A 15,134-nucleotide genomic window follows, 5' to 3' on the forward strand; every position below is an offset into this window, starting at 1 on the left:
ATGTAGCACTGTAGCACTGTTCTCACGTTGTTCATCGACTTGCTTGAGCAGGCCCAGTAATGTCTCCATTGTGAGACTTGTTACTGTGTTTGGCATATCAAATACGTCACGGGTAGCTTGCCAGGCTTTGCTGTGCGGGCAAGATGCTCTTGGTAGCTTGCAGGACTCTCCGAGAGGGGCGGAGGAATCGAACAGCTTTGAGAATGTATATTTCCTTTATGTACAACTATTCACTCTTTTGTCTATCTTCTTGTTAATGTAATGATCAATTCCTTAGTAGAGTATGAAATCTGTGTACTAAACCTAGTTGTTTGAAAGCAAGCATTCTTGTAACAGCTGTAGAAATTAGTTGATCTAGCATTAAGTCTGAAATGTATTCTTGGTGATTTCATTTCTCAAATGATTTTGCTATTATTTATTGTTTGAAACGTCTTTGCAAATTCTTTCCAATCCAAGTTATCCCAACCATTACTCTGTTATTCTTCAGGTGATATTTAGGAGAATATGTAAACAGTGAGAGTCACTTGTAGGCATAGTGTTAAAAGACATCAAAGAAGGTACAATGGCTAATAAGAAATGTGATTTCTCTGCCGAAATCTATTTAAGTTTTACTCTGTACTCATAAGAATGAAAATAAAAACAATAATAGGGCAAAAGATAGTACAGGGTTGAAGCATTTGGCATTTGCTTTGAATGTGGGTGACCTTGGTTCAATTTCTGTCACCCTAATATAAAATATGATCTCTTATACACTACTAGAAGTGATCACTGAGCACAGAACCAGGGATAAGCTCAGAGTTCTGCCAGCTGCGCCTTAAAAACCAATAATATTAAAGGTGATATAGTTGATATCATATACCAATAGAATTGTGAAGTATGTAATACTGGAAAAAAATTTTTGGCACCTGGGAATCATGCAGTAGAATCATGTACTCTAATCACATTCCTGACTGTTGATGTTCTTTCGCTTTTGAGTGTTCTATCCTTGGGTTACTTTTTAGCCATAAAACTTTTAAAACTTTTAATTTTTTTGTTAAAGATTGCAGAATGGCTTTCTGATGGTCAAAGACCTGCTGTATGTTTGAAAATGGATGAGAGTCATAGACCAGTGAAACTTCGGAAAGTGGTCCTTGGATTTCCCTGTGGTAGTAACCAAACTGAATTTAAGTTCGATTTAAGCCTCAACTATAAAATTGCCAGTGTTATACAAACATACTCTGATCAGAAACCTACACTTGTGGTATGGATTGTTCGTTTCTTATTTTTAAACATAATATTAAGTTTTTAGTGTGACAATAAAAAGTGATTCATTTCTTTTTAGTTTTGTGCAACAAGGAAAGGTGTGCAGCAAGCAGCTTCTGTTCTTGTGAAAGATGCTAAATTTATTATGTCAGTGGAACAGCGACAAAGGTATATTTTTTCATTTTATCTTAGATGTAGAAAAAGTTCTAGGGATAACATTATGAAATAAAACTGGATTTGTTCCTTACCATTTTGAAGGAAAGTCCAGGAATCAAGAAGGGTTGATGTGCCTCACCACCTGGGCTATCTCTCTGAATCCCTTTACTTTTTCAGGATAGGGGTTGTTTATTTTATATATATATGATTTATATGTAACATATATCAAATGCTTAATGTAATCTGTAATTTTCTCTTGTTTTCTTTTCATTACAGTACAGCACTTTTTCCTGACTTTTTGAAATATAGGCTCCTCTCACAGGTTGAGATAGTACTGCATTATTATTTTGATTTGCCTTTTCATGATAATAAGTGATAATGATAATTTTTTCATGTGACCGTTGGCCATCTGTATATCTTTCTTAGTGAAGTTTTCCCATTCTTATAAACAGTGCAGACACAGCTGTCCTCAGCGCTCCAAGGCCTCTCTCATGTTACTGGGATTTGAGGTGGTGGTCTGGGTGTTCAACACTTGATCATGATGCTTGGGGAACATGACTAGCAATTCTCTGTAACTTCAGGAGTCATGCTCTGTAGGTGCTGGGGAAACCATGTGATACCTTGAATTGAACACATTCCAGGCTTGTACTCCTTGATTCACATCCTGGGTCTTTTCCCTTATTCCAATCTTTTCCGGGCTTCATGTATTTTTATTTATTTTTCTTTTTCATTGTGTGTTAATATATTTTTCAGTTGTCTTAAATTTTGTGCTTTTCACGAAACAAGAGAATCTGGAAGAAATGGATAAATTCCTGGATTCCTATAATCTCCCAAAGCTGAGTCAAGAAGATATGGAATACCTGAATAGACCTATTAACATCAAGGAAATTGAAACTGTAATCAAAAACCTTCCTAAAAACAAAAGCCCAGGTCCAGATGGATTCACTAGCGAATTTTTCCTAACATTTAAAAAGGACCTACTGCCACTCCTTCTCAAACTTTTCCAGGATATTGAAAAAACAGAAACTCTCCCAAACAGTTTCTATGAAGCCCAGATCTCTCTAATACCAAAAGGAAACAAAGACACCACAAAAAAAGAAAACTACAGGCCAATATCTCTGATGAACACAGATGCAAAGATTCTCAACAAAATACTAGCAAATAGAATTCAACAACTCATCAAAAAGATCATACACCATGACCAAGTGGGATTCATCCCGGGGATGCAAGGATGGTTTAACATTCGGAAATCAATCAACATAATCCATCATATCAACAAAAGAAAAGATAAAAATCATATGATCATATCAATAGATGCAGAGAAAGCATTTGACAAGACCCAGCACCCGTTTATGATGAAAACCCTTGCCAAAATAGAGATAGAGGGGACTTTCCTCAATATAGTTAAAGCCATCTACCACAAGCCTACAGCAAGCATCATCCTCAATGGGGAAAAACTGAGAGCCTTCCCCCCTAAGATCAGGGACGAGACAAGGATGCCCTCTATCTCCACTACTGTTCAATATAGTACTGGAAGAACTTGCAATAGCGATTAGGCAAAAAAAAGATATTAAGGGCATCCAAGTAGGAAAGCTCTCACTATTCCCAGATGATATTATACTATACTTAAAGAACCCTAAAACCTCTACCAACTCCTAGAAACAATCGGCTTGTATAGTAAATTTGCAGGCTATAAAATCAATACCCAAAAGTCCATGGCTTTCCTATACACAAATAGTGAGAGAGAAGAAAATGACATGAAGAAAACAATCCCATTCACAATTGTATGCCAGAAAATCAACTACCTAGGAATTAGTTTAACTAAGGAAGTAAAGGACCTGTACAAAGAAAACTACAAAACACTCCTTCTTGAAATAAAAGAAGACATGAGGAAATGGAAAAATATCCCCTGCTCATGGATCGGGAGATTAATATTGTCAAAATGGCAATACTTCCCAAAGCACTATACAAATTCAATGCAATCCCTATTCGGATACCCATGACATTCTTCAAAGAAATGGAGCAAACACTCCTGAAATTTATATGGAACAATAAGACCCCTCGAATAGCTAAAGCAGTTCTTGGGAAAAAGAAAATGGGAGGAATTAAACTCCCGAACCTCAGACTCTATTACAAAGCAGTAATAATTAAAACAGCATGGTACTGGAACAAAAGCAGAGCTGCAGACCTATGGAAAAGGGTTGAATATACTGACATCTCCCCTCAAACATATGATCATCTAATCTTTGATAAAGGGGCAAGAAATGCGAAGTGGAGTAAGGAAAACCTTTTTAACAAATGGTGCTGGCAAAACTGGACGAATACATGCAAAAAACTGGGCTTAGATCTCTGCCTAACACCATTACAAAAGTAAGATCAAAATGGATCAAAGACCTCAAGATCAGACCAGAATCCATAAGGTACATTAAAGACAAAGTTGGCAAAACCCTCCATGACATTGAAGCTAATGGTATCTTCAAAGATGTCATGTCACTGGCCAAGCAAGTGAAAACAGAGATAGATAAATGGGACTATCTTAAACTAAGAAGCTTCTGCACCTCAAAAGAAACAGTGACCAAAATACAAAGACAGTCTACAGAATGGGAAAGGATATTCTCCAAATACACATCCGAAAAGGGGTTGATATCAAGGATATACAAAGTACTGGTTGAACTCCACAAGAAGAAAACTTCCAACCCTATCAAAAAGTGGGGCAACAAAATGAACAGAGACTTTCTCAAAGAAGAAATCCGAATGGCTAAAAGGCACATGAGAAAATGCTCTACATCATTAATCATCAGGGAGATGCAGATCAAAACAGCAGTGAGATATCATTTCACTCCACAGAGATAGGCCCACACCACATTCAAAAGAACAACAGCAACCTGTGTTGGAGCGGATGTGGCGAGAAAGGGACCCTCCTTCACTACTGGTGGGAATGCCGACTGGTTCAACCCTTTTGGAAAACAGTATGGACAACTCTCAAAAAATTAGAAATTGAGCTCCCATTTGACCCAGCAATACCACTCCTGGGAATATGCCTCGGAGAGGCCAAAAAGTATAGTCGAAGTGACATCTGCACTTGTTCATTGCAGCACTGTTTACAATAGCTAGAATATGGGAAAAAAACTGAGTGCCCGAGAACAGATGACTGGCTAAAGAAACTTTGGTCCATCTACACAATGGAGTACTATGTAGCAGTTAGAAAAAATGAAGTCATGAAATTTACATACAAGTGGTACTATATGGAAAATATTATGCTAAGTGAAATGAGTCAGAAAGAGAGGGATAGACATAGAAAGATTGCATTCATCTGGGTAACATAAAGTAACAAAATAAGAGACTAACACCTGAGAACAGCTGTGATAAATACCATGTTGTTCACTCCATGGCTTAGAGGCCAGCCATACACTCTAGTGGTAAAGGCAGCTCAGATAGAAAAGGAAGCACCAAATAAAGGGTGCTGGGACAATCTGCCCAGGATGGGAGATGCCTGCTGAAAATAATCTATGGACCGAACATGATAGCCACCCAATGTCTCTTCTGCAGACCACAGCACCCAAAAGGAGAGATAGAACAAAAGGGAGTGCCCTAACACAGAGGCGGGTGGGATGGGGGATTGGCGGTGTGAGGGATACTGGGATTGGTAGGGGTGGAGAATGGGCACTGGTGGTGGGATGGGTACTCGATCATTGCATAACTGAAACCCAAGCACAAGAACTTGTAAGTCTACAACTGTACCTCATGGTGTTTCACTAATAAAAATTTTGTGCTTTTGTCTGTCACTACCCTCGCTTTCCCCAACCCTCAACCTTAGTTCCGAGTCCAAGAGTTTTTATTTTTTTATTTACCATTGTCTATTCCCTTGCTTGGCTTCTTTATATACCACATATTCATGATATTATATGGCATTTGTCTTTCTTCTCTGACTTTATTTTGCTTAACATGGCATCCTGTAGTTCTGTCCAAGTTGTAGCAGAATGCAAGTTATCTTATAGTTGAGTAGTATTCTATTTGTGTATATTTACCACTATGCACTCATCCCTGCCACTGGGATTTGGGCATTTGGGTTATTGTTAATAATGCTACAGTGAACATAGGTGTTCATATATGGATTAATGTTTTGAATTAATGTTTTTGTGCTCTTGGGTTAAATATCAGAAAGTGGAATGAATATGTATATATCCCCCCTCCCCCATGGAATCTGAACCAGTTGACAGTCCCCTAAAATAGTGAATGGGCATTCCTTTTTTATTACATTTCTGCCAATTATTGTTTCAGACTTTATGATATAATGTCATTTTCACTGTTGTGAGATGATATTTCATTGTTGTTTTAGCATTTCCCTGATAACCAGAGATTTTTTGTTGTTGTTATTATATTTATTTATTGAATCGCTGTAGAAAATGTTACAAAATTTTCCAGATTAAGTCTCGGTCATACAATGATCAAACACCTTTCCCTTCACCAGTACTTATTTTTCACCACCAAGAACCCCAATATACCCCCCTCCTACCCCTCCCAATGCCTGTGAGGCAGATGATTTCTACTTAACTCTCTCTCTCTGCTTTGATTACATTCATTATTTTGAGAACAGATGCATCATTATTGTTTAGAATTTCCCCCCCCCCCTCAACAATCAGAACTGCTGAAAAGGCATTGTGAAATAATTTGTTTTTTATGGCCAGTTATGAGAACCATATGATGTTGTGCGATTTTGGATTTCTGATATTTTACTAGGTAAGTCTGGAGGGATTTCTGCCAAGAGCCAGATAATGAGATTGGTTTCTGTGCATCTGGTGTTATGGCTGTGCCAGAGAGCCACTCTTGGGGGGCAACTCATGACCTCGGTAGGACGTGAAGGACGAGCCAGTACCACCCCCATTCCCATGAGACTGTAGTTGCCCCGTCACCATCACTGTAGGCTCATACCTGGCTTTCCAATAAGCTTTGAGGCGGCGGCCACCTTGCTGCCGGAGTTGGAGGAGGGGAAGGGAGCGACACTCTTTCCCTCCCAGGGAGGCATGGCACCATAGTTTAATGCATAGTCCATTCACTTTTCTGCCACAAACTGCTGAGCTCTGGATTAAGTCCTTTTGCCTCTGGAGCCATGGCCGCGCTGGAGAGCCGCTCATGGGGGGCAACACGTGACCTCAGTGGGGCGTGAAAGACAAGGATAAACTTTTTTTAAATATCTGTTGGCTATCTCTATATCTTCTTTGAGAAGTACTTATTCAGCTTTTATTCTCATTCTTCGATGGAGTTATTTGTTTTTGTCATTTTTGAATTTTGTAAATGCTTTATGTATCTTGAATATTAGCCTTTTGTCTGTTGCATGGTGAGATATTTTCTCACACTCATAGTGCCTTTTTATTGAAACTTATTTCTTTACAATGCAGAACTCTTTAAGCTTGCATTTGTTAATTTTTGTTTTAATTTTTAGTGAAATCAAGTCATTGAAGACTCCTCTGAAGTCAGTGTCATAGAGTTCTATCTGTGTTCTTCCATGTATTTTGTGGATTTGGGCCTAATATAGAGGTCTTTAATCAATTTTTAGTTAACTTTAGTGTATGATATGGGATATGGCTCCAGTGTAATTTTTTGCATGTGTCTAATCAGTGTTTCCAGCATCATTTGTTGAAGGGATTTTCCTTTTCTGATTTACTGAATTTATTGCTCCTTTGTTATAAACATTAGACATCTAAGGGTTTACTTGAGGACTCTTAATTTTATTCTGTTGGCTTGAGAGCCTACTTTTATTTCAGTGGCAATTTTTATTAGTATAGTTTTAGTGTAGTTTAAAGTAAAAGACTCCATTGTCTTCATCTTCCTCTCTACCAAAATTTCCTTGTTATTGGGGAATTTAATGCTTCCAATTCCTTAAAGAATCCCAGGGGAATTTTGGTAGGGACCACATTCAGTCTGCATAGTCTATCAGGTAGGATGATCATTTTCACACTGATATTTCTTACACCCTATGAACATGGAATATTTTTCCATTTTTCTTTGGTTTTGACTGTTTTTAAAGTGGTGATTTATAGTTTTCATGTATAAGATCTCACCATTAAAAAATATTCCTTTTACTGATTGCCTCATATAGAAGTGTAACACTATTTTTGTTATGATATGTAAATATTTTTTACCACTTAGTAGGGTATCTTTTTGTTTTAATGATAGTTTCTTTTGTAGTATAAGAACTTTAGTTTGGTACAATTGGTTAATTTTGTTCTTGTTTTCCTTGCCTTTGGAATTAACTCTTTCAAGACATCACCAAATCAGTGTCTTAAAGCATTTTGCCTGTTTTCTCCCATGTATTTTTTAGCAAACATCACTGTCTGTAGCACTGTCCTCCCGTTGTTCATTGATTCGCTCGAGTGGGCACCAGTAATGTCTCACAACAAATTGTGAGACTTGTTGTTACTGTTTTTGGCATATTGAGTAAGTCACGGGTAGCTTGCCAGGCTTTGTTGTGTGGGCGAGATACTCTCAGTGAATTGTCGGGCTTTCCGAGATGGGTGGAGGAATCGAACCAGGGTTGGCAATGTCAGCCGCGTGCAAGACAAAACGCCTTATCTGCTGTGCTATAGCTTCAACCCATCAGATTTTTAATTAATTTTGAGTTAACTCTTTTTTAATTTTTTTTTATTTTATAAAGTAGTTCAGAATATTTTATTACATTTAATAATTCAAACACCAATCCCACCACCATTACACCTTCCCACCACCATATTTCTGGTGTTTCCATCCTGAACCTCAATCCCAGCCCCAAAGCAGAACTGAAATAACATATTTCCCTCTAAGGTTGGTTGTCTTCTACTTTGAAACCCATCAATTGTGGCACAGTACTCTTGGAATATGGGTAGGGTGTGTCCTATGAAGTGTCCAGGAAAAGTTCACTCGTGGGTGAGACTGCCCGAATATGTGGAGAGCGGCCTTGAAGAGGGTGTTATTTGAGTTCTGGGGGCTTTCGGCTGCTGGGACTGGGTCTCTTGGGGCTGGAAGAGGTCTCACCTGCCCCCGCTCTGGGGTGCCTCGAGTAAAACAGCCTGACGCGGGGTCCAGCAGCATGGTTATGGCGAACGTCACGTTCTCCAATTTGGAATTAACTCTTAGGCATGATGTGAAACAATGATCCAGGCTCATTTTTTTTTGCGTGTGACTCTCCAGTTTCCACACCATGATTTGTTATAGACTCTTTCCTTTATCTGTTTTACTCCCTTGATTTCTTTGTTGTAAATTAATCATCCAAATATGGGGCTGGAGCGGTAGCACAGTGGGTAGGGCATTTGCCTTGCACGCAGCCAACATGGCCGACCCAAGTTCGATTCCTCCGCCCCTCGGAGAGCCTGGCAAGCTACTGAGAGTATCTTGCCCGCAAGGAAAGCCTGGCAAGCTCCCCGTGACGTATTCAATATGCCAAACACAGTAATAACAAAGTCTCATAATGGAGACATTACTGCGCCCGCTCGAGAAAATCGATGAACAACAGGACGATAGTGACAGTGACATCCAAATATGTAAAGGTTTCTTTATGGACTGTTATTTCTATTCCATCAGTTTTTATTGTACTGTTTTTATTGTAATGGCACATTATTTTCATTACTAGCATTTTTATGGTATAGTTTAAAGTCGGGGACTATAATTCCTTAATTTTTTTTCCTTTCCCAATTACAATTCATTTTGCTGTTACTGAGATTTAAAATTAGGCATTTTTCAGTATGAAAATTAGATATTCTTTTTTTTAATTTTTTAAAATTTTTAAAAATTTAAAAAAGTTTTTTTCTTTTTTATTTTTGTTATTGATTCACCGTGAGGTGCAGTAACAAAACCTTCACATTTGAGCTTCAGTCATCCAGTCATCAAGCACCATCCCTTGACCAGTGCCCATTTTCCACCACCAAAATTCCTAGTATCCTCCGCCTTTCCACACCTCCCCATGCCTGTGTGGCAGACAGTTTTCACAATACTCTCTTTCTCTACTTAAGTTACCTTTGATATTTCAAAACCAGTCCCACCACTCCTCATACCTACCGAAAATACAATGCTAGACAATGTGTTTTGTATTGCTTGTTATGGATACAATATGATGTCACACGGCTGCTCCTGCGATTCTAAACCTTTTTTTTTTCTTGCTTTTTGGGTCACAGCCATAGGGGTTACTCCTGGCTCTGCACTCAGGAATTACTCCTGGCAGTGTTCAGGGGACCATATGGGATGATGGGAATCGAACCCGGGGTTGGGCACGTGCAGGGCAAATGCCCTACCCACTGTGTTATCGCTCCAGCCCTGGAATTCTAAACTTTTAATAATTAGTATCTGAAGAGATCACTGCAGCAAGTTGCTTGGGTTCAAGATTCGTTTGTGTGTCTCTGGATCGTGGCTGTATAAGAGCTTAAGTAGCCGGTGACCGGATGTGGTGTCATCTCGGAGTCCCAGGGGGTGGAGGGAAGGAGAAAGGCCCATTCTTCCCCTGTCCCATGAGGCTTGGGATTGGCCACCACCGCCACTCATACCTGGGGCTTCTTGCTGACTTCTAGAAAATGGCAACCGTCGGAGCTTCTAGAGGGCAGATGGAGGTACAGTACCTGCCCCCATCTGGAGCAGCCCAGCGGAAACAGCCTATTGCAAAGTCTGGGGCCATCTTTGCAGCAAGTTGCTCGAGTTTGAGATTCATTTGTGTGCCTTGAAAGTTAGATATTCTTTACATCTTCAAGTATTACTACTTTAAAGATATTCTGATTTAATAATACTCAAAATAATAAACTTTGGTTTTGTGTTCTTCAGAATAACTTAATTTTATTGTATTTTAAAATAGGTTGCAGAAGTGTGCATATTCCACAAGAGATTCAAAACTAAGAGGTATTTTTAGAGATACTGTTTTTCTTTGGGAGGGTCTATACCTAGTAACTCTTAGGGACTATTCCTGGCTATGCCCAGTGAACCATGCAGTAGCAGAGAATGCTTTAGGGCCTTCCACATACAAAGTATGTGCAAGGCCTGTTGAGCGCTCTCTAGTTCTAGAGAGTAGTTTTTGAATATTATTTTCAGCTACAGCTAAGAGGATTTCATTGCTGATAAAATATTAATATATTAATATTAAATAAAGGGTGATATCTTTCATTATAGATATCATAATACATGGTGTTGCTTATCATCATGCTGGTATGGAACTGTCAGATAGAAAAGTTGTAGAAGGAGCTTTTATGTTTGGAGATCTACCTGTCCTCTGTAAGTAAAAGATATTTGTGTAGTTTAATATATTCAAGAAAACTTTTTTAAGAGAAAAGATTAACTTTTATGAGTTATTTCTGCTTTCCTTCCCTTTATTAATATCATATATTAAATTTTATTTTAATTTCAAAGCATGCATATACTTGCTACAGCAAATCTTTTGCAGTTTTATTTCTTTGTCATGTTTCTGAAATTAATGCAGTTTGAAAAGTGGAATTCGATAGTTTGTTTTGGTTTAAAGATATTTTATAATGTATTCCTCAATTCCTTTAAAAGTATTCCCTATATATTGATTTTTATTACATTTTAGGAATATAACGTATAGGAAAATATTAAAAGTTCATTTATATGGCTTGAAAGTAATATTATTTAATTTGCTGCAGTTACCACAAGTACTTTAGCTATGGGGGTAAATTTACCTGCTCACCTAGTAATTATAAAATCTACAATGCATTATGCTGGAGGAATGTTTGAAGAGTACAGTGAATCAGATATTCTTCAGATGATTGGTAGAGCTGGTAGACCTCAAGTAAGTGACAGCAGTTAACTTTTTGTACTTATTGTAAGATGAAGAAAAATTACCAAACACATAGACTTTTTAATCCATAAATTAATATTTTAAATTTAACTTTGAATAAAAATGTAAATGAGAAAAAAGTCCATTTTAATGGAGAAATTTGTTAATGAGTGATCAGGTTTGTGATATGTATGCAGTTAGATTTTTGTGGCTTTAAAAATTTTTTAAATTTACTTAAAATATTTTTTTTTGTTTTGCTTTTTGGGTCATACCCAGTTTTTAATAGGAATGCTATTGGAATTTTTTTTTTGTTTTTTGGGTCACACCTAGCGATACTCAGGGGTTATTCCTGGCTCTGCACTCAGAAATTACTCCTGGCGGTGCTTGGGGGATCATATGGGATGCTGGGGACCAAACCCAGGTTGGCCGCGTGCAAGGCAAGCGCCCTACCCGCTGTGCTACAATATGTTACAAAACATGCCATACTGGTCAATTGCTTGAATAAAGAAGTAATTCATATAGGTACTAAGAGAACAACTTAGAAGAATAACATTTTTTAAAATTTCAAATATTCTTATATAAATTTGGGGCTCGAGCGATAGCATAGCGGTAGGGCATTTGCCTTGCACACAGCCAATATGGCCGACCCGAGTTCGATTCCTCCATCCCTCTCGGAGAGCCCGGCAAGCTACCGAGAGTATCTTGCCCACACGGCAAAGCCTGGCAAGCTCCCCGTGACGTATTCGATATGCCAAACACAGTAACAAGTGTCACAATGGAGACGTTACTGGGCCCGCTCGAGCAAATCGATGAACAACGGGAGGACCATGACCGTTATATAAATTTGTTTTTCAGGTAACACCAGTAAACTCAGGAGCTACTTCCAGCACATTGCTCTAGGTTCATATGGTGCTGGGAAGTGAAATCAGGCCTCTAGCATGTCAATATCTATCTCTTTGAGCCATATCCCCAGACCTTTATAAAATATATTTTTTCTAGGATAAATTAAATTATAATCATTGTACCTTGCAATATTTATCAAGGTCTATTTTTATTTTACCACTGCCAAAATTATTTGCCACATATTTACATCTTTACCCTTTGAAAGTTTTAAAATAAATTTCCAATAAACATTTTGTTTCAGAAGCATTAAGCAGTGTTTTTGACCTGGTGCTAATACCAAGTGGGGTGGGGGTGGGGTCATTTAATATTAATTTACTTGAGCTACTAATGATTATACTATCAATAGATGTTTTTCTTTACTAAATTGCAGTGTGTGTGTGTGTGTGTGTGTGTGTGTGTGTGTGTTTTACCAGTTTGACACTACAGCTACTGCCGTTATTATGACTCGGTTAAATACAAGAGAGAAATACATTCAGATGTTGGCTTGTAATGACACTGTGGAAAGCAGGTAATAAAATACTTTAAAAAGATAGTGTCAACATAACCTACATTTTTCTTTTAAAAGTTTTCTAAGTTTTCTTAAGAATTTTAATTGTCTATAAAGTTTGTATCTTTTTTTTAATTTTTAATAGTGAAACACCATGAGGTACAGTTGTAGACTTACAAATTTTTGTGCTTGGGTTTCACTTATAAAACCCATCCCTCCACCAGTGCCCATTCTCCATCATTTACATTTTTTTTAATTTTGTTAGTGAAAAGTTTGTATCTTTTTAAGAAATTAAGTAGCTTACACAAAAGAGAACAGTAATGGAACTGGAGCAATAACGCAGCAGGTAGGGTGTTTGCCTTGCATGTGGCCGGCCCAAGTTCGATTCCCAGCACCCCTTATGGTACCCTGAGCACCACCAGGAGTAATTCCTTAGTGCATGAGCCAGGAGTAACCCCTGTGCATCGCCAGGTATGACCCAAAAAGCAAAAAAAAAAAAAGAGAGAGAGAACAGTAATCTGTCTCATTCTGCTGTGTTTTGCATGTGATAATGTGTAAGAGAAGAAATGTAATTTTTATTCTTATATCTTTGAAATGTATCTCATGATAGACAATCTGAAAACTTCTAATATTTATTTACAATATTCTTGGAGAAAATAGGTTATAATTCATTTTCCACATTTTTAAAAACAATAATTTGCCTACTAGAGATTGGAATGGAGAAATACAATAATCTTTTTAAAAGTTGAATTGAACTTTAAAGTTTTAATTTTTGAAAATTAAGTATTAATTAGTAAGTATCTTGAGAATTAAGAATTAAGTATTTTGGGTATTAAGTATTAAAGTAGCAATGTTTATTATATCTTCAGTTGTTTTTGTTATTTACTGTTTTATTTGCTTTAAAATAACATTTATATAAATTGATGTGTGTATATATAACTAATGAAGTTTTTTTTTTATTAGTTTGCACAGACATCTTATTGAGCATTTAAATGCAGAGATAGTACTACGTACCATCACAGATGTAAATATTGCTTTGGAATGGATACGATCAACCTTGCTTTACATTAGAGCCTTGAAAAATCCATCTCATTATGGTTTGTTAATTTGATTTAGAAAAGTACTAATGCTTTCAAGCCAGTTTGGTCTATGTTACATTTATAGATCATATAGATCATGTTATAGGAACTGCTAGGTAGAAGAACAAAAGTAAAAAATTCAAAATACTCTTAGAGAATACACTTAGAAAAAGTCAAGAGTAGATAGAAAAGATTTTTTTCTATTTTATCTGCCTTTCACTAAGATTTGAAATAAGCATCACTAAAAATACGTCTTTTATTTTTTAAATATATTTTAGAGTATTTTTTAAAAACTTATTTTTTCACCAAGAATTTAATTTTTTCTCCCTTCCCTTTTGTGTTGTTGTTATTTAAATGGGGAGGAGTGCTTGCATTCTTAATTACACTGCTTAAGGGGGGTTGAATACATTGGTTGTGGTGCTACAGTGATCTCTGTGACTAAAGTGGTCATAAATTTTGGTTGTGCTGCATACCAGGGTTAAAAATAGATCTTTTAGGAAAATAATTCCACCAAATGCTTAAAATTATTTAAAATAAGTAAAACTTGTTTTTACATCCTAAATAGTTTAATTCTAGACAATGTATATCTTTTTAGTAATGATAAGATAAAATAAGTAAAACTAAAGTCTTGAATTCTGTCTAAACTGGTATTCAGTACAAAGTACTACTATTGCTGCTGAAACTTTCATCTTGTTTCTAAAGTTAACACACATTTGATTGTATTACTTCTTGAGAGTTCTTTCATGTAGTACAGGTTTAAGGTAAAAATATTTGGAATTGCTTAATATTGTTTAACAAGAGAAAACCTGACTCATTACAGTACCATTCTAATACACACAAAGTTCAAAATATTTAGTTGTCCAAGGGAAAGAAAATGCATCTATTTGGTCACTGTACACAATATACACAAAATACACAGTAACTAGGTATTGTATTGTTTTGTTTTTATTTAGGGGGCTATACCTGACAGTGATCAGGGATTACACTTGATTTTGCTCTCAAGGTCCACTCCTGGTGGGACCATTTGGGAATCTGGGGATGGAACCCTGGTTGTCCATGTGCAAGATAAGCACCCACTATCCTAGCTCTCTGATCCCAAGTAGTCAGTTGTTTCTAAAAGGATTTCATTACTGGATCTTTCCTAGAGATGTTTAAACTTTTTAAAAATCTAAGCTATTGTTTTTTCTATTTAAGATTCAGAGTATTCTTTTTTGTTGTTGTTGTTATTGTTAGTTGGGATGTAAATGGAGTTTATAAAGATTTAAGTTCATCTTATTTCATTTTTTGCAAATGTTCATAACAGGCTTTTCATCTGGATTGAACAAAGATGGAATTGAAGCAAAATTACAAGGTTAGATGCATTTTTTTTCTAAAAAATTGTATCCTGTACATTTTAATGAAAAAGAATCAGTTGTGAAAGTGAAAATACTCTTACAAATAATTTTTAAAATAACTTTGCTTAGAAAGTGACAGACACTGATAATTTCCTTCGTATGTTGGCCGTAAGTAATTTAAAAAA

General features: G+C 36.7%; 1 protein-coding gene across 1 annotated transcript in view; it reads left to right on the top strand.

Moving 5' to 3' along the window:
- Positions 1-15,134, top strand: part of HFM1 (helicase for meiosis 1) — a 118,313-nt gene that overhangs the window by 31,411 nt on the left and 71,768 nt on the right. Inside the window, 8 exon segments of the mRNA XM_056123527.1 lie at positions 1,040-1,240; positions 1,322-1,410; positions 10,214-10,257; positions 10,525-10,626; positions 11,013-11,158; positions 12,463-12,557; positions 13,500-13,633; positions 14,919-14,966. Coding sequence (XP_055979502.1) covers positions 1,040-1,240; positions 1,322-1,410; positions 10,214-10,257; positions 10,525-10,626; positions 11,013-11,158; positions 12,463-12,557; positions 13,500-13,633; positions 14,919-14,966 — 859 coding nt within the window.

Source organism: Sorex fumeus, unplaced genomic scaffold, assembly GCF_029834395.1.
Source record: "Sorex fumeus unplaced genomic scaffold, SorFum_2.1 ptg000047l, whole genome shotgun sequence".
NCBI classification, from domain to species: Eukaryota; Metazoa; Chordata; class Mammalia; order Eulipotyphla; family Soricidae; genus Sorex; species Sorex fumeus.